General features: G+C 40.1%; 1 protein-coding gene across 5 annotated transcripts in view; it reads right to left on the bottom strand.

Moving 5' to 3' along the window:
* Positions 1-1,612: 1,612 nt before the first annotated feature.
* Positions 1,613-19,157, bottom strand: part of LOC122996823 (WD repeat containing planar cell polarity effector) — an 82,643-nt gene continuing 65,098 nt past the window's right edge. For 4 of the 5 annotated variants that reach the window (XM_044372548.1, XM_044372547.1, XM_044372545.1 and 1 more), the window contains 5 exons: positions 14,921-15,020; positions 7,483-7,591; positions 4,068-4,159; positions 2,649-2,680; positions 1,613-1,817 (listed from right to left, as the gene is read on the bottom strand). In XM_044372548.1, coding sequence (XP_044228483.1) covers positions 1,767-1,817; positions 2,649-2,680; positions 4,068-4,159; positions 7,483-7,591; positions 14,921-15,020 — 384 coding nt within the window. In that variant the 3' untranslated portion in view covers positions 1,613-1,766. Of the gene's footprint in view, positions 1,818-2,648; positions 2,681-4,067; positions 4,160-7,482; positions 7,592-14,920; positions 15,021-19,157 lie in introns of those variants that run through there. The other variant, XM_044372549.1, reaches the window with a different exon arrangement.

Genomic DNA, 19,157 nt, shown 5'->3' with positions numbered 1-19,157 from the left:
ATCCACTGGAACCAATAACAATGAGAAATTTAACACCATTCTGTGTAATGTTTTCCTGGGAATAAGATCCTTCCCAATTACTCTCAGTTGTGAGTAAATTTGTCTCTATGATGTATTTAATGGTACTGACACATTCGTCTATAATGTTTCAGGGATCCCACTCGTGGAGATCAGTGAAACAAACCTATAAAACATACAACCTCGCCCTGAGGGGGGAAAGCAGTATCAGTCCAATCAGTGCCATCATTAGATGTGATAAGGCCTTCGCAGAAACACTGCACAGCTGTTGCACAGAGGAGAGAGAGAGAGAGAGAGAGAGAGGGAGAGAGAGAGAGAAAAAAAACAGATAACCTGGATAATAGCAAGTGCTGGAGGCTTGATTCATTTCCAAATGTTAACAAGGCCGTTTCACAGCTCCAGCACGCCGCGCAGTATGTTAATACCACTAATAAGCCTATCTCTGCGAGTCATCTCGGATGGAAAAGATTTGAGCGTGAGGCGGTGTTTTACAATAAAGCTGCTGGCCACATTTTAAATGAAGCATAACTATTTATGATTTTACAAAGCTGACATAATTGCTTAAAGGGTAACTGAGGAGAGCGTTTGGTCTCGTACTTTGTTTTTCCTGTTTTGTGAAAAGAAGAGATTTCACTGTTTGCGTGTCAAAAAAGGCTACTGTGTAGGGCCATCAGAGAGATGGGAGGAACTTGTGCTCGGCTGTTAAGCAATTTTGCAGCTTTTATTCGAGCTGTCAAGTCAAACAATCGGGAGATAATGCAGCCTTGGTTTGTAAATTATGAACGTGTCAAGAGATGCACTAAAGGCAACGACAGATGCCACTTATCTCCAGCAGCCTCTGCAGTGTGACTGTATCATCAGAGGGGAAATATAACATTTTGATGTTTACATAAGAGAAGTATTAGTATCAGTCAGAAATGTAATTCCTTTCACCCATCCCTCTCGCAGGGGATTGACTCCCAAAAAACATACAATGATTTTTTTTTTTTTTTTTTTAAAAAGCTAACAAAACAAAAAAAAAAAAAAAAAAAAGAGAGAGAGAGAGCAGAAAAGCATCCTCGCTGATCTTCTGTCCATTTCCAACATCGCTTCTTGTATATTTTTTGGTGGAAATCCTCTTAGAATGCAAAGTAAATAGATTACGATACAGTGAGGGATTAGGGCTCGCGCGGCGCTGTCAGATTAGTCGGTGAGCGCAGCGCGTCGACAGCTCTGACATGGCTATGGCTGCTGTTCAGGAAAAGGGCTCCGCGCGATGCTTTAAAGTCTCTGGTTGGCTCCTATTCATGAATAAAACTGTGGCCCGTAATCTCGGCCAACACGCACGCACGCACACGCACAAGCACACACACACACAAACACACACACACACACACACAGAGGAAGCCTGGAACATTCAATATCAGTGGTGATGGAAGTATAATACAAGTCTTTATTTTTTCAGGCTGATTAATGGCAAGGTTTAAAACATTTTCATGTCATGTTTTTTTTATTTTTTTAAGGCGAGTAACTGTTTTCTTTTAAGGTTCATTTGGTTTAGACTAAACTAAGAGTCAGTCAGTGTTTTTGACTTGAGAAAATAAAGGCTTCTGGCTTCTGTTTTTCAATACAAAAGTAATTTATTAATAATACTTATGTGTGATTCATCAGTCATCTGCTGTTCTGTACAATGATACAAGTTTAAGTGGCTGCTTTGTTTATAAAAATATAGACAAAATGAGCCTGTTATTGGTGAAGATTTAGTCTTTTCAAACCATTCCTAAATGGACCACACGGAGCATCCCGGGGTCTTCATCGTCCTGAGAGAGAGAATAAACAGAAACATCACGTTTTACAAACCTGAACAGTGTATAAATATAAAGACAACAGCACACAGAGTCCAATGTGTCCTGGATTAGTTCTTCATACATCATTTTACTTTTAAAAGTGTCCTCAGCTGCTTCATATCACCCAGCTGATAAAGATTTGAATCTTAATTTTAAACTACATTATGCTGCACTATATCATTCTATCCAATATTTCTTAAACACTACATTGAACTAGTTTTATACATTGAATACAGCTGCTCCTTTCCTGTTTTATATAGTTGGACAACAGGTAAAGACGAGATGTTAACTTTAAGGTTGAACTGATTTAATATTTGAAAATATGCAGATCAATTCATTCTAAAGTCTTCAACCCTTCAGCATCAGTACATTTGTAGGTAGGAAACCACAAACTACTGTACATTATAATATCCTATAAACAATTTATTTCTCTTTAGTGTAGTGCAGCAGTGGTTCCCAACCTTTTGTCAATGCGTTTAATACTTATACTCCTTGTCACAGTTTGCATGTCTACGAGTTGTAATCAGTTCATTTCAGTTATTGAAAAATAGACATATGCACGAATAAAAGTGAAGTAATAAAAAGAATAAACAATGTTGTGCAGCAGAAGTTTGATTTTTCTTGTATCTACAGGTTGGGAAACACTGTAGTAGCAGTATAATATACTGATGTCTGTAAACTAATAACATGCTTCCTGACAACTTTTCCCAGCTGATCTACAAACTGTAGAAGGACGTGATACAGGTTTGTGAATCCTGTCAACAGAAACGAAAATAAAAATCAAATTTCAGTCGATCGACTTACATTCCTGTCGTCTCTGTCACCTTCGCTGATTCCTGCGGGACAAAATGAAAAGACAGATGATGTTGGAGAGATGTTGGACGTTCCTGTAAAGCAGCCGTGACAGTTTGAACAAGTACAACAACCAAACATTATCCATGCATAATCACACACGACAGCCCTACAGCACATAAACATACACACACACACACACACACACGCCGCAGAATGCCTGAACAGGTTACATGCTCACTCAGTACGTCGGACACGTCGCCTTTTCTGGGTTTTAACGAATGTAAACCGTTGTCACTCATGGCGATCTCTCTCGCTCTGAGCCCTGCGTTAATAAGGTTATGATTGACATTAAAACCCCTGTGTGCCTTATACAGATATTTAAAATGGTGATGCAAATTCCCTCCAATAGCCTACAGTCCGGATTATCAAATGACAGAGCGATTTGGTAGTGAGACAATTGCTAATCACCCGAAAAAAAAATGGAATTATTAAAAATGGAAGAGAGCGGGAAGGAGGAGAGGAGGAAGAAGCGAATAAGGAGTGGTGATGTTTTCTTAATGGGTGTTCTTCCTAAATGACCAGTTAGTCATCTCAGACATCTGAGACCCGGAGAGAGGAGCACTCAGGCTACATTTAGAGAGTAAAACAGGCTGAATGTTGCAGGGCTTCAAAACGTGGCCCTGAAACCGACATGCTGAACACGACGGGCTGTGATTTAATATAACTGGCTGATTCTCTCCATCAGCTGTTACTGATGACGGGTTTAATGTTGGAGGTAGTTTAGCAGAATTAAGAGCAACATTGAGGGCAGTTAGAGCAACGAGACATGAGACAAAACCAGATTGTTTTAAAAATGGTTGAATTTATCATAAATTCTGGGTAAGTATAAGGATGAAACCATTGTATCTTACTAAAAATACAACAGTTTTTCACAGTTATAAGCGGCTTAAAACATTTGTGATGGTATATTTGGTCTGAATTGTTATGCTCCTCTACTGGTACACTATGAGGTAACTATCAAATATGAACCTTTTCCCAGATTTTAACTTCTGAATAAAGACTTCTACACTCTTTATCACTTATTGTTGAGTAAGCAATGACAACAAATATTATATAACCATGAGGAGTGACTTCTTTAAAAGAGAAAAAAGGATACCGTACACAAATTGTCAATCTTCTGCAGCTAAAAAAAAAAAAGCAGTGTGACAACTGAAAAAGGATCCAAATGTTTCAGCTCGTTGAAAGTGAAGTGTCATGAATACACCTAAACATTCCTCCTGGAGGACGACTCGCTGCTCAGTTGCTTATTTATATTCTTGTGATTTTTTGACCTACAAAGGTGAAACTCATGTCTTTGATCATTCTTCTGTCACAGACACAACAGAGATACAGGTGTTTTAAGCATGACAGACAGACAGACAGACACACCTGTTTGCCTCAGTGACCTGAAGACATCTGGGTTCACGGTCACACGGATGTTCTCAGCCTGCGGCCTCCTCTGATTGGCTCTTCCATCAGCACTAAAAAACAAAAAGAGAACTGCATTTGTGAAAACACAGAACCACACTGCACATTTACATTTTAGCTTATCTTTGACAAACAATACAAACTTAACAGTTTTTCATGTTTTGAGCTTTCCAGGAGTGATTTTCTATATTTTTGATGCACGTATTCTCGTCTCGTCTCATCTACTCTCTACTTCAGTAACTGATTTCTTGTGTTTTCCAGAAAATGTTTTGCGTGAATTTCTTGAATTTAGCTGCAATATGCACTGCGTGTTGCAGCAAACAGAGATGGTAACATCAAATGACTTTCCATTTAAGTAACAAAGAGCTGAACCTGTCAATCAAACCTCAAAATGCACTGCTATCTGGTGCACTAGGGCAACTTCAGGTTCATAGTTTGGTATGTCTACCTCTTCTCTCACTGATTTACATGCATACATACAGTATGTATATTTATAGCATATGTATGTACACTCTACATGAATAATCACATGAATGATTTGTTGACTATTGTGCATCCGATACTACCATTTTCTTTCTTTTTTAAAAAAATCTTTAACATGTAGTCACGTCAGCAGACACTGAAACACAAGAGGCACGTTGTGTACAGGAGTAACATCAAAGCAATGAAACACACTTTCCATTAATACCACCATACTACCATTTTCTAATGAAGAGAAGCTGTTTTATACCAGCAAGACAAATGTGTGAACGTTTGTTTCACTTGATCAATAAAGTCATAGAGTGACTTTATTTTTGGCCACTAATGTTCTCATTGACTCCTCACCCCTCACCCTCATTGACAGGGTGGAAAAGCTTGAGAGACAGAAACTTGAAAGATGTCATTTAGACCATCTTCAGGTACCAGGGACTCTTCAACCAGGTCCATTAATTATCTGAGTCAATACCTGAGTCACATGTCAACAAGATAAAACATGGCGGACACATGTAGGAGCTGCTTGAACGTTGCACATGTGTCTCAATTAAAGATGTCAGTGCATGTTTGACGTGACTTTCAGCTAGTTTTATAATCCATCAAACAGTCACAAAATACTTAAAATCATGATGGTAAATGGTAAATTTATGTTAGATCTGAAGGACAGTAATTCTTAAATTCTTAAACCTCCTCAACAATTGCTCCGGCCAGACTCAACACTTAGCAGACACGTCCTAAAACTTTAAATACTATAAAACACAATATTCGTACTAATGAGGTTATTCTAGGTGGTGTGAGTCAGTTTTCTCTGCAGGTTTTACAAACTGACACTGTTGAGTGAAATCATGTTCTCGCCTCAATCATTACAGGCAGATGTCAGGTTTTTATTGATCAGGGCTCATTACTTTGATACCGTCGATTAGTGAACTGTTACTAAAGCGTAACCTCAGAGCTTCTGTTTTTGGCTCTAGGATCCGGTTCGATGATCTGTCGTCTCACTAGCAAACACAGCGAGATACTGAAGCTACTCCTGCTTACACATTCTGGACATTAATATCAAATAAATACGTAAAAATTGAATATTTAATTGACAAATATAAATGTTTGGCTCCTTGCCGCTCTTGACTTGCCTAACCTTTACCTCGGCCTCGCTAAGCAAAAAATAAAAATAGCCTCCATTCTCCTTTACGCCACTGACAGACGAGTACGTGATAAGCGAGAGAGGCCAGCAGCCATCAAAGGAACGTTGGGATGCGTCCCAGATTCCCGTCTCGTTCTCTCTCACTTCTCCACACACACACACAGACACACACACACACACACACACACACAGTCGGATTTGGGGGAATGCGGGAATCGGCGAGGAGCCCCCAAACTGCCATTGTGCTCGCCTCTCTCTCTGTTTCTGCTCTTTTCTCAGCGAGCCAAACGGGAGAACGCCCGCGCTATAATGCCTCCCCTACTCCATCTCAGCTAAGCTGTCATTGGCTTCACATGAGAAACAATGAAACTTCATCGGAGACCAGATTACAAAGGAAGGGGGGGGGGGGGGGAGGGTTTCAATATATAAAATTGTTGTAAAGGAGGGGGGAAATTGTGCAATAAAAAAAAACAGAGGCTTTTGTCTCTTTCTCTCTGTGGCCATTATCTTTGGGGAGGTTTTGGGGATCTGCTTTCTTAGCCTCTGTCAGCGGTGCAGGGGAAGACCTGGGGTAGTACAACCGGGCTTTTGGCTGCCAAATCGCCCTAACCCTCTTTACCACTCTTTTTTTTCCCCTCCTCTCGCTCCTTTTACTGTTTTTAAAAAGAGCTTAGGACAGAGTATTTCTCTCTGTCTCTTCCCCTCTCTCTCTCTCTCTCTGGACCCAGCTTGTTTAAATTGGCCGATAGGAAGGGATTTGGGATGGATGGAGGGGGCTTAGAGAAACGCAGAGTGGAGGGGTGGAGGTGGAGGGGTAGCAGAGAGTCATCAGTGTTACAGTCAAACAGCCATGAAAAGCCTATGAGGATGAAAAGAACAAGAGCGCCTTTTTTATCTAATGCACACAAATCCCATATAAATACTCCAATATGTTAGTTGGGGTATGACAAGGAATGCCCCTCCATCAAACCCCCCCCCCCCCCCTCCATCCGTCCCCCCACACACACACCCTCCATCCCACAATAATAGAGACGTGGATGGCTATATTTGTAAGTATCTGTTTGTGTGTGTGTGTGTGTGTGTGTGTGTGTGAGAGAGAGAGAGAGGCAGGGACAAAGAGAGGGATGCTTTCAGTGTGTCTTTAGTCACACTGCTTCAACACGTCATTCACAAAGACAAGTGTATTAAACAATCACTCTGAAACAGTGAGTTTTGTCAGCACTCTGGAGACTGAACCGTGGTGAAAATGGACTCCGGTGGCGTTTTTAAATGTGGCTAAACAGCTACGGCTTCAGTGCTGGGATGGCTAGAAGCGTAAGACCCGGAACTGATGTGGTTTTGACATTTGAAATGTCACTGGGAGTGAAGGCTTTTAGGCTGCAGCTGGGTCATTTGGCCACTGACACTCTCATACAATTTATACTCAGACAATAGTGAGTCGCAGTGGGACGAGACATGTAACAGTAAAACAGTGAATCCTCCGCACACAGAATGAGTCTGGGGGCTTCATTTATAACAAGTTGAACTAAATATTTTGTTAAGTAATAACATTTACCGTAACAAAATGAGATACATTTGTATTGTTTGTAATATTAATATGAAAACAGACTCACTCTTCTGTAAAAGTCTTCAAAATAACATGAAAAGAGACACATTGTGTATTATGAGAGTACGGAGAGTACACACACACATACACACTCAATAATATGCAGTCACACACACGCACATACATAACTACATATACAGGAACATGTAACTCACTGTGTTGTGGGAGTGTTTGGGTACGAAGGTCCTGTTGCGCTCTGGTTCCTCTCCGTCTGTCTGTCCCCGATGCTGGAACCATACACACCGTTTCTGCCTCTCAGAGGGTCTACACACACACACACACACACACACACACACACACACACACACATGAAGAGATAAATAAAAAAAGTAACACGTCAAGTGAGAAAAACAGTTTTTATTCAGCTCAGAATGGAATAAAATGATATTATTACGACTAATCTGCTAAGCTTTGGCAACAACGATGATTATGATGATGTTTAAGATGTTTCAGATGTACGTGTCACCAATAAAGCTAATTCAAACTGAAAACTGAAACTGTAGGTGAGAGAAACGCGCTGTATGTTGTGGCCGCATATATTTAACACAACCTGAGGGACAAAAACAAACAAGAGTAAACAGACACCAAGTCCAGTGCACTGATGACATCAGATTCTCAGTTATGTTATTGTTTATTACGTTTAAACCATTTGAGGGCGACAAATATATTATCAATATACAATTAAACCTTTTTCTACTTACTTCCTATGATATTTTGATGTAGTGGATATAATGTGATTGGTCATATAGTATTTTCCTACTGTTTCTGCTCTAAGGTGAGCTAAAAGTGAAGTGGGGTTTGAATACTTTCTGCAGCCACTGTAAGTAATCCTTATGTTTGTTTATAGACCGTATATACAGATGGGTGACAGATTAAAGGAAAAACCAACATGAAAGCATCTTTGTTAGGGGTTGGTCCACCACGAGCTGCCAAAACAGCTTTTAGTGCTTTTTAGCAAAGATTCTTCCAAGTCTCTGAACTCAACTGGAGGGATGAAGAGCATTTTTCTATAAGATATTCCCTCATTTGATGCTTTGTTGATGGTGGCGGTGAACACTCTAAAGCTACATTCAGACTATAAACAGCTCTGCGTTAAAACAATGCGAGGTGCTGCGTTGGTGGGGGCGTGGTGTTATACGTACAGATTAATGCATTTAAAGGTTTATCAGGTGCTAAAATACCACACAGAGCAGTTTGTAATACTCACAGACAGGATTTTACAACTCTAGATGGTTATCACGGCGGTGACTGTTTTATCTTTCGTCAACGCGCCGACCCCATTCAAATGAATTAAAAGGGCTGCGTCATACACATGCGAGCGCACATTCCTGGTGAACGCTGTGTTTCTACCGTTTACCTCGTTAGTTGCCGCTGTGATAACTTTCCAGAGTTGTGAAATCCCGTCTGTGAGTATCAGAAAGTGTTTTGGCGTCCGACATGCCTTCAAACGCATTAATCCGTTACTCCAACTGGATTTTCTGGATCGTGATTCATTGTCTCACTGGTACCCCCACCAACGCAGCCCCTCTGCATTGTTTAACACAGGGTGGTTTTCACTTTAAAATCTCACATAGGTGTTCAAAGTGGGTTCTGGTGACGATGAAAGCTATAGCATATATATTTATTCAGCTTTTTTCTGTTAATTTGTCATCCATCTGTATATAGCATGTTCTACTTTGTTCACCCAACAAAGCCAGACATCGATCTCAGTGAGATTGAAACATCGCTCCACTACATTTTATTGGCAGTGATTAATACAGGGTGCAGAGATTTTGTCTGATTTCTGCATGTTTCTAAGCCTTATAATTTATCATCTTTATACGGTTTGTTTAAACTGTTTTACATATGCAGGGTGTAGGTTTTTGCTGATTCGGATTTCACGCCTTGACAATATTGTTTCATGCCACTGACGTTTTTTTTTTCTGAAATGAGACGAGAAGTCGAACAGTAAACGGAGGTTTGTGCGGAACAGAGGAAATCGACACAGCTGAGAGGGGAGCGGGAGACAAATGCAGCTTTTCCTTCAACACACACCGGAGCTAACAGGCTTTTACTATAACGACCAAGAAAAGAGAGACAGGGAGAGTGAGAGGAGGTGGAGAAGTGGATCGTCAGATAAAGCTCTTGTCTCTTTGCCCATTGAAAGGCCCAGCAGTCACATCAGCCTTTGTGAGTGGGAGACGGAACGATCAGGCAACACAACTTGGCTTCTCCTCTTGGCAAAACGCTACTCAAAAAAGAAAAGAGATAGAGAGGAAGAGAAAGAAGCCTTCCCTCGCACTTGTTCGCTACTCTGCCTCTCACAATGCCGTATCTATCCAAATCAAAACACTTGTCAGCCAGACAGCTATAAGCGATTTCCAATGCTGTTATAAAAGGGACCATTTCTAAGCTGAGATGTGTGTCCCCTATTGTGTGCTTTTGTGCATGTGTGTGTACAAGCGAAGGCAGAATCTCTGTTCATCTCGGTTCACAAAAGACGCACATGAATATGAGAAGATGTGCATAGAAATCCGGTGTCTCTGCCCAATCTGATTCCAAGTCCAGGACTGATGCTGGTGCGCCGCAAAAGACATCCACCTCAAAAAAAGAACCACTCGATCCGGTATTGAGTCATTTTTCAGAGAACAAGTGAGAAATCGTCCAGACAATAGCAAGAGATATGTTCATTCTAATGCAAATCAACTTGTTTTGACGTTTTCTTGAAATGAAATGAAATAACCCGGGGTGCCGATGGCCTAGATCAGCTGTTTTCACTCCTGCTCCTCAAGAAAAGCACAGCGGGTTGCTTTTCCGTCCTACTGGGCGGTTAATTGCAGTTAATTCCAGGTGTAAAGCAGCTGCAGATTAAATACTCCGAGTCCTGAGGACATGAACTAAAAACCCGCTGACCTCAACTTTAGAGACGTGGACTTTGCTGTCTGACTGCTAAACTGGCAAATGATGTTCTTCAATTACTGCTGTCAAATTGCCTTTGAGCAAGAAAAGCACTTAATCCCCATGTGTGAATGTGTAAAACTGTGAACATGAGGCAGACATCCATCCATCTATTCCTTCATCCTTCAATCTCCCGCTTCCCACATCTGGGTCGTGATGCCAGCAGGATTAGCAAAGTAGCCCAAACATCCACAGTCACGTCCTCCTGCTCTTCCCGGTGGATATCAGGCCAGGTGGGATATATATAATCCCTCCAGTGTGCTCTGGTTCTGACCGGGGGTCTCCTCCCAGTTGGACGTGCCTGGAATACCTCCACAGGGAGGCAACCAGGAAGTATCCTGATCAGACGCCCTAATCAACGAGCTCCTTTCAATGCAAACAAGCAGGAGCTCGTCATCCTCCTGATGAAGAAGAGGATCACTGGAAATGAAATAATTCCCTTGGAGGGGTTAAAAAGAAAAATACATCTTCATACTAGTAATCTACTTGATGAGTTGAGCTTAATTTAAATCAAGTAGAATCACATCAGTCTACTGGCAGAATTATGTCACTTACAAACAACTATTTCTCCTGTTTTTATTGCTTATAATGTTTGAAGAATGTTTTTTAGTAGTTATGTAAGTGTTATCTACAACCTGGAGGACATTCCTTTCTGTAATTCACTTCCTCTGACAGCATGAGTGTAATACTTGTTGCATCACTTTCACACGCACAACAAAATAAAACATAAATCTAAAAAAATAAACTAAAATCTGTGTGGTACGATAAACTACAAACTGCTCACAACTTAAGTATTATTGTGCTAGTTGAAGGACTTTCTGTATGTATAAATGCAGGTTTAAAGGAATTATGTTAAATGTAAATGTCTTAGTGTGGTATCAGTAAGGAATAACAGCTATTTGGGGGCAGCGTGATCCAGAGATGAGAGACTGTCAACTGATCAGGGCAGTAAGATCAATCAAGTATCAATATTATTGTAATTTTTAGGTAATTACGCTGCACTTTAAATTAGCTCTGCTACTGTTGAGCTCTTTGAATGTGGAGCAGCAGGAAAATCTAGTTTAAAAGGATGGGTTCAGATGCCCAAATGAACATTGACATGTTTGTCTTGCTGTAATTATTCCTCATGTTCATACTGGACAAGAGATTCCTCCATCATGCACTTTCAATGTAAGTGATGGGGGACAAAATCCACAGTCCTCCTTCAGTGCAAAAGTGTATTTAAAAGTTTACTTGTAGCTAATATGAAGCTTCAGCAGTCCAAATGAGTCAAATCAAGTCAATATCTTTCAACGTTACAGCCTTTTTAGCCAAATTCCCTCATTTTATTACGATCCTTCGACTGCAGCTGAACAGGAAAACAGTGTCCATCGAGACACTGTCCAAGAGGGAAAATTTAACTAAAAAGACCGTATTTGTTGAAGATATCTTCTTCATTTGACAAACTCAGACATGCCTCGTATTATTCTTCATACTTTAAATAAATTTTTTCTAAAAACAAGGACTATGGATTTTATCCCCCATCGTTTACATTGTAAGTGCATTATGTAGAGATCTTCTAATGTCAGTATGAACAGAGGGAAATATTGATAACAGCAAGAAACCCTCAGTGCTTATATGGACTCCTGACTGTTGTTTTAAATATGGTGAAATATATCTTTACATCTAATTTCAGAGTTTAAAATAATACTGTATGTTTGCGTTTGTGTGCGTCCATGTGCGGTGAATGTGTGTGTATTTGCCTTCATAACAAGAAGTTGACCTGATGCAGGTCATTCAGGACATGTTGGGCCTCTGAGTCCTCAGTAGGGATTCACCTGCTTTGCATGAACAAAACAGGCTGTTTAACAATGTATGTGTGCAACACACATACAGTACATATACAGTATTTACACAAACAAGTGACTCCGAGGGCCACTCTGAACTGGATCTGTGGTGTGTGACTATGACTGAGTACAAACAAATTTCAGTCGCTTGTGTGTGTTCAAACAGATAGTTTGTCGGTCTGGGCCAAAGGTCACTGTAGCTGCACCGTGGGAACGCGTGTTTGAAAAGCATGTGACTGATGACACAAGTGTGTGTTCAGTCTGCGCGGAAGGACGCTGGCTTTATGAGTTCAAACACACGGAAATTTCCATCCACTCTGATGATCAACCAAACATACCTGTAGATGCTCTTTGTATTTCAACAGCCTTTTCGCAGCATTTCAACTCATTTGCAAAGCAGTTGCAACAACAACTGCAGGTTACTGTCCTGAACAACCCTGATACCGACTTATTTGTTAGACACACACGCACCATGTCAGAGATCAAATATTTATCCGAGAGCAAATATTTGTTTTCCGTTTGCTAGTCTTGCTTTGAGGAGCAATGTTTCATAATGAGATTTCATTATTTTTCGGTTTTTATAGAATATTTCTTTCATTATAACAAAAAATACGGACATTTATTTGCTTTATCCTTGAAGAACAAAACTAATCTCAACTGAACACAAAAAGAAACTCTTCTCCAATGTGTCTCTGTTTCATATTTGCTGCTAATGATAAATGAATACTAACTAGAAAAGACAAACAGTATGTTTTTCAAAACTTCTGCAAGAATTAGTTGTTATTTTCACACATTATGCTTTCTTAATTCTATATATTATTATATATCATTATTCTATAGTATTTAAAAGATGTTACATTTTATATGTATGTTTACATAAGTTGTTTGTACACACGTGTGTTCTTGGGAGCCAGAGCTGATCCTGGTGGTGTGTGACGACAGTGCCAGGGATTGTGTGTGAGTTTGTGTGTGTGTGTGTGTGTGTGTGTGTGTGTGTGTGTGTGTGTGTGTGTGTGTGTGTAAAGCGAGACACCTGTTCACTGGAGCCCTCTGCTTGCAGTGAGCTGCTCATTATTTATGACCTGTCTTTTCAGCTCCGTTAATATGCTCTGTCTGCTTGTCTGAACGGTGACACACAACTGTACAGCACACAAACACACACACATACACACACACACACACAAATAGATGTACACACACTTGAACACAAACACACACACAAGCAGAGAGGCGTCATCACAACTGGCTGTGACACGGTGACAATATCCTTGTCATGTGTGAGTGTTTCAAAACACAGTCAAACCATGTAACACACTGATGTGTGTGTGTGTGTGTGTGTGTGTGTCTGTGTGTAATAAATGAAGCTATCTATATACTTTTATCCCTTTTTATTAATTTGTTTTCTTACTTTATTTTCTCTTTTCTCACCTTCTATATATTCATGCATCCTTTAATTTTTCATTATTTTTTGTCTCTTGTCTGTTTTTCTTTCCTTCACCTTCATTCTTGCCCAAATTTTAATTTATTTACTGTATTTATCTATTCTTTCCTCCTCATTCCTCTCCTTTATTTCCCTTATTTGCTTCCTCCTCCTCTTAATTTCTGTCCTCACCCTTTCCTCATCCTTTCTTTTTCCTCTCTCTTCTGTCTCATCTTCCCTCCTTTCTCTGCACTGCTGTTGTCCAAGGATAGGACATGCTGCAGGTGATGGAGGTAAATCATCGAGGACATAATTAAGAGGCTTATGAGGAGGAGTGTGCGTGTTATGCATCACATTAGGAAAAAAAAAAAAAAAAGCAAAAGAAACTGCATGCAAACAGGCCTCACAGTTACACAAACGCTCATTTTCATTCACCGACAAACACACAGACACTCAGCCTTCGGGGTTTGACCTTATACGGTGGAGTTAAATACCTCTCTCGCCTCATTTGGTTGTCTGTGAGTACACAAATGCGCGCACATACACACACACACACTCACGCACACACACACACATAGCCTTCTGGTGTATTTTAAGCATCAATGAAGGACTCATCAGACATGTTCATCTAGTTCCCTCACAAATTTGAATGTTTTCTGCTCCCCCATTGGCCTTAGAAACCTCTGTTAGGAATTGCGTGTGTGTGTGTGTGTTTGTGTGTGTGTGTGTGTGTGTGTAATCTGGAACTCAGCTTGATCCCCTCTGGTATGTGCTCTCGGGAGTGTTTGTCAAAGGGCAGCAGCACAGCCTGAAGTAACGACAAAAAAAAAAAAAAAAAAAAAAAAAAAAAGGGCCTTCGCTGGTTTTCCTCCCCTTGCTGGTTCCTCAAAACCACTTTGGTGCCTTCAATGTGTTTCATTAGTCTGAAATTAAACACTTTTGTTTTTCAAATCCAATTTGGTGAAAAACCTTAACTTACCCACTGTTCTTTGTGCTGTTAGTGGTTACGTAAAGGTTGATGTCACTTAATAAAAACGGATTAATCAGATTTCTTTTTCACACCTTCCATTTAATTCTCTAAACATGCAATGAAAGCTTGTTTCAGTATCTCACTTTCAATCGTTACTATAGATGATAATGTCTTTTTAAAAAAAAAAAGGCTACAGGTTATGTGAGTTTTCCATTTTTACACTCTTAATCTGTCAAACGTGATCTGATGTAATTCTCCTTGGTTCTATTAAATTAGGGTGAGAGCCTGAGAAAATACCTGGCGTCAGATGTGAGAATAGTGTGTCGGAGTGGGTGAGTTACCGAGGTTATCGAGCGTCCACCTTCCGTCTCAGATGTGAGGAGAAATAACGAGTCACATTTGGTGTCTTTTTGGTTAAGACATTATGATTATTTTCTTACCGTTGCCTGCGATGGCCTGGGCCTCGATTTCATTCGCTTTCGTCTTGGCCACATCCGCTAACACCACCTCGCCCTTATCGCTGGCAACATAATGGAGGTCCTTTGAAGGTAATGCAAAACAGAAAGAAACGCAAACGTTAATCTAAAATGAATCTAGGCTCCAATGACAATAGGGTTTTTTCTTTCTTTCTTTTTTTTTTTTTTTTGGAGGGGTGGGGGGGGGGCGGTGTTTTGGCGGGAGAAGGAAGAAACAGATGAAATGACAGGAAAAAAAAATGAGGCGTTTGAAGCCCAACATCAGAAAGAGCACCGGTTGGATGAAATGCCGGTTCCTCAAAAAACTTTGAAATCAGCCTGCTCGCGCCCCCCTCTCCCCCCTCTCTACCCTCACCCCCCCTTCCATCCACACCCTCGTCTCTCCGGTTTTGAACTAGGAGGATGTTATCTGTCACATTTCAAAAGTGGGAGAGGAGGCGAGGGACTGTTCACCTTTCAGAAACGCTGGTATTCTCTCTTTACGGAGAAACATATCCAGCCGAGCATATTACTATATCAGCCTGTGACAATATTGGAAACAGCGTGTATCCTCTGTATCTCTCTGTTTGAGTCTCGCACGGCCATAAAGAGAGATAATATTGCTAAATGATGTCTGAGGGTGGCTGATTTAATACTCAAGGCTGCCTTACTATTCATTAATAACCACACTGTTCCTGTTTTAAGGCCCTCCAGGCTACAAGCAAGGCTGAGGTCAGTTCATCTTCTATTTAAATAGTTGGAAAAATACAAATTAATTCTCAAACCATAGTCTTAATAAATCAGATTCAATTCAAATCTTAAGAGAGACATGCACTGTGTCTGACATCCATTCTAAGCAGCTTTTGAGAATATACATTAATGTGTTCATAATGGAAAAGAGACAAAATGTACATTGAAAAAAAAAACAACATATGCAAACTTGATTTTTGAGAATCCTGTTGAAGGACATTATTCTCCTACAATGTAAAAAAAGTAAAACTACACTACTGTTAATGTTAATGATGGTGAAACATGAAACAGGAAAAACAAAAAATAAAATATAACATTTTTAGAAAAAAACATTTTTCTTTCTCTGTTTGACATTTGACATTCTAGTCAGTCACAGTTTGATTAACGTCTGACAGTCAAAGTGTTTTCTGTTATTATTAAATGTTTTAGTTTGTTGATTTCTTGTATATTAACTACAAAAACAGTACAACATTAGTACACACTTTATACAGTTAGTATTTATTATGGAACTGGGACACAGCTTAGTCCCATTAGCACATTAACTAATTAAAAGATGTTAATTAAATACATTCAACAATGTCAATAATGTTTGGATTAGGAACATGGGATCTATATGTCCAGATCAACAAGAAAAGTGTATTCCCCTATAAAAAATTGAACAAATTCATAGTTTTATGATGTTAAATTGATTTAATTTTAGATTTAAAAAGTGCATCCTGATGGGAAAATTTGAACTGTATGATAACAGCTCAATCATACAGCAGGATATACAAACAATCAGAACTTCACTTTAGAATCAATGACCACCAATAGTTACGAATATCTGTCTTGATGTCTTGAAATAACTTCTATTGTGTCCCTTTAAATGCTCTCAGTGTAAAAATCAAACACTGGAGCTTCCTGATGGTATAAAAGTTTCATGTAGAAACGTCTTTTTTTTAATCTCCCAAAGCAGCTGTGAAGTAAATAACTAAAGACACAAATAAATAAACAAATAATAAATAAAAAATACACAATTTAATTAGAAAATCATCATGTTGCCACATTTGTTCCAGTGGAGCCCATCAGTGACCAGCAGTAAATGCTAAGAAAGTACTGGGCAGCTCCCAGTGTGAAAATGTCGCCCTGACTGGAGCGAAATATACATGCTGTGGATATCGGGTAAGTTGAAGTGAGAAAAATAAAAAATATACGTTGTGGAATTTTTAAACAGAAGGGAAACAGATTTTCTGCAACATTCAACCTAAAGTGATTGAACTGAGAGTGAATCAAACCCTCATCCTGGCACCCAACGAGGGGCTACTCAGGGTCGCAGGGTTTCCTCAGGCCGAGTGCAGGGCCTGAGGGCCCATCAAAGGGTACAGCGTGTTAAGGAAAGTCTTCCGCCTCAGCGACATCACAGGACATCAGTGCCGTGACTCAGGGCTCGCCATGGATAACCCTCAGCTGGCTAAAGCCAGCCCCCAGCTGAGCTTGCACCCGGCCCTAATACCCCCATATTGTAACCCAGCTTTTGTACCCCCAGAGGAAAAAAAAAAAAGAGGGGGGTGCTGGTTTCCAAAAGAGATGGGGAGCAGAGAGGAATTGAGGCAGGGAGAGAGGGGGGAGTAAAGGAGAATGAGAGAGAGAGAGGTGCTGAAATTGAAGAGTATGAATGGGAACAGATTGGGTAATTATAGTGTGGTGCCTGCCCTCTGTGGTGAGGAGTTAGGAGGAAATGTGAAAATGGCTGACAACAAAATGGCCTCAAAAGGACCTAAATCGGCTCCCAGGACTGAGGTGGCTAATTCAGCCGCTGTGAACGAGGACATGGCCCCTCAATTAGATATGAGTGAGGCTTCCTAATTGATAACAAACAGAGCAGCAGAAGATTAAACAGGAGAGGAGGCATTATAGTGAAATGATAGTGAGGAGTGTGAGCGAGAGAGAAAGAAGAAAAGAGCAGAGAGAGAGAGAGAGAGAGAGAGAGAGAGGGTGAACAAGACATAAAAGCCGGGAAGAAGTCAAAATTCACAACAAGGGTTTTTCATGTGTGTGAGAGCGAGAGAAGCAGCAGGGAGAGAGAGAGAGCAAGAGAGAGAGATTGTATGACAGACAGAACAGAACAATATGAACATTTGATGCCGGGGCGCTTTATTCCAGCTTAGCTCCTCATAATACTGTCTGAATCTGGAGAGAGAGAGACCCAGAGAAAGAATAAACGAATGAACAAACGTGAAATGAGAGCGAGAGAGACAAACGGAGAACTAGCAGGAGAGAGAGAGAGAGAGAGAGAGAGAGGAGTATCAGCCCGACTAAGAAGGGATAACAATAATACTGCATATAAAACCATCAGATATTACACCTCTTATTCCCCAACGCTCAAACGCGACACTAATCTTATTTATATAAGAGCTTTAGGGGTTGCAGCGCGCCAGCTAACCGCACTGATAAAGAGGGGCGTTTTAGAGGGCCATTTTTGGGGAGGGGTAGAGGGAAAGGGGGGTGAGGTGGACGCTAAGACCCCGATATTGACTGATATTTGGGTTACTTCCAAATAAATGAAGGATTAGGTTAATTGGCACACAGCAGCGCTTACAGCACATTAATAGAAGGGCTCACGTCTGCTGTATGTTTGCACTCGAACATGTTGGCTGTGTTACTGTCAAACAGGATCGATGGGAAATACATACGTGAACATACAATGTGGATTTGCTCTTTTTTTTTTTTGGTATACAGAGTAACTTTTTGACCTTTTTGGTTTCTGACATGTGACCAATAGTGGCACAATTGTGACATTTTAAAGAATGCTCCCTTCACTCCACCTGCACTTGATAATAATTGTGCAATTTTTAAAACTGGAGCTATTTTGTAGTTATTGTTTGATTATTACACCTGCTCTGACAGCTTTGACTTCAGTTTTTGTGATTTCATGCATTTCCGACAATGCCATTCAAGATTTCACACATAACGGGAAACAACTTGTTGCTATCGGTGTAGAGAGAATAACAGAAACAATGGTTTTGTAGTAACAGCAAAAGAGTGAGACGTGCATGTGTAAATGCATGTTATACAACAGGTAGTTCCAACCAAGCAATCTGATTGGTCAGCTAGACATTTAAAATGTGCTTAAAACAACATGACAGCACACCTAGCCGTGCTCAAATGAAAAAAGCCTCGTCACTAAAATATATACTATATCACTCCTTATTTGCTATATTTGAGTGTCAGAATTATATGTGTAAAATTGATGCACTATATAGAGCCCTAAACAAATAAATAAGTAAACCATGTCCATAGCATAGATAATAATAATAAATAGTAACTTTATTTATATAGCATCTTTAAAAACAGAGTTTACAAAGTGCTTTGACAGACAAAGCAATATTACTTTTTGTTTAAAAATGCAACATCATGTGCTACTATTGTTAGATGTGTACAGTTTAACCACACTACTGTTGGTGATGACTCAAAATTATGATAATTTATAAGG

The sequence above is a fragment of the Thunnus albacares genome, chromosome 14, assembly GCF_914725855.1.
Source record: "Thunnus albacares chromosome 14, fThuAlb1.1, whole genome shotgun sequence".
In the NCBI taxonomy this organism is placed as follows: Eukaryota; Metazoa; Chordata; class Actinopteri; order Scombriformes; family Scombridae; genus Thunnus; species Thunnus albacares.
Note: the sequence above shows the minus strand (reverse complement) of the source record. Positions and strands in the feature narration are given on the sequence as shown.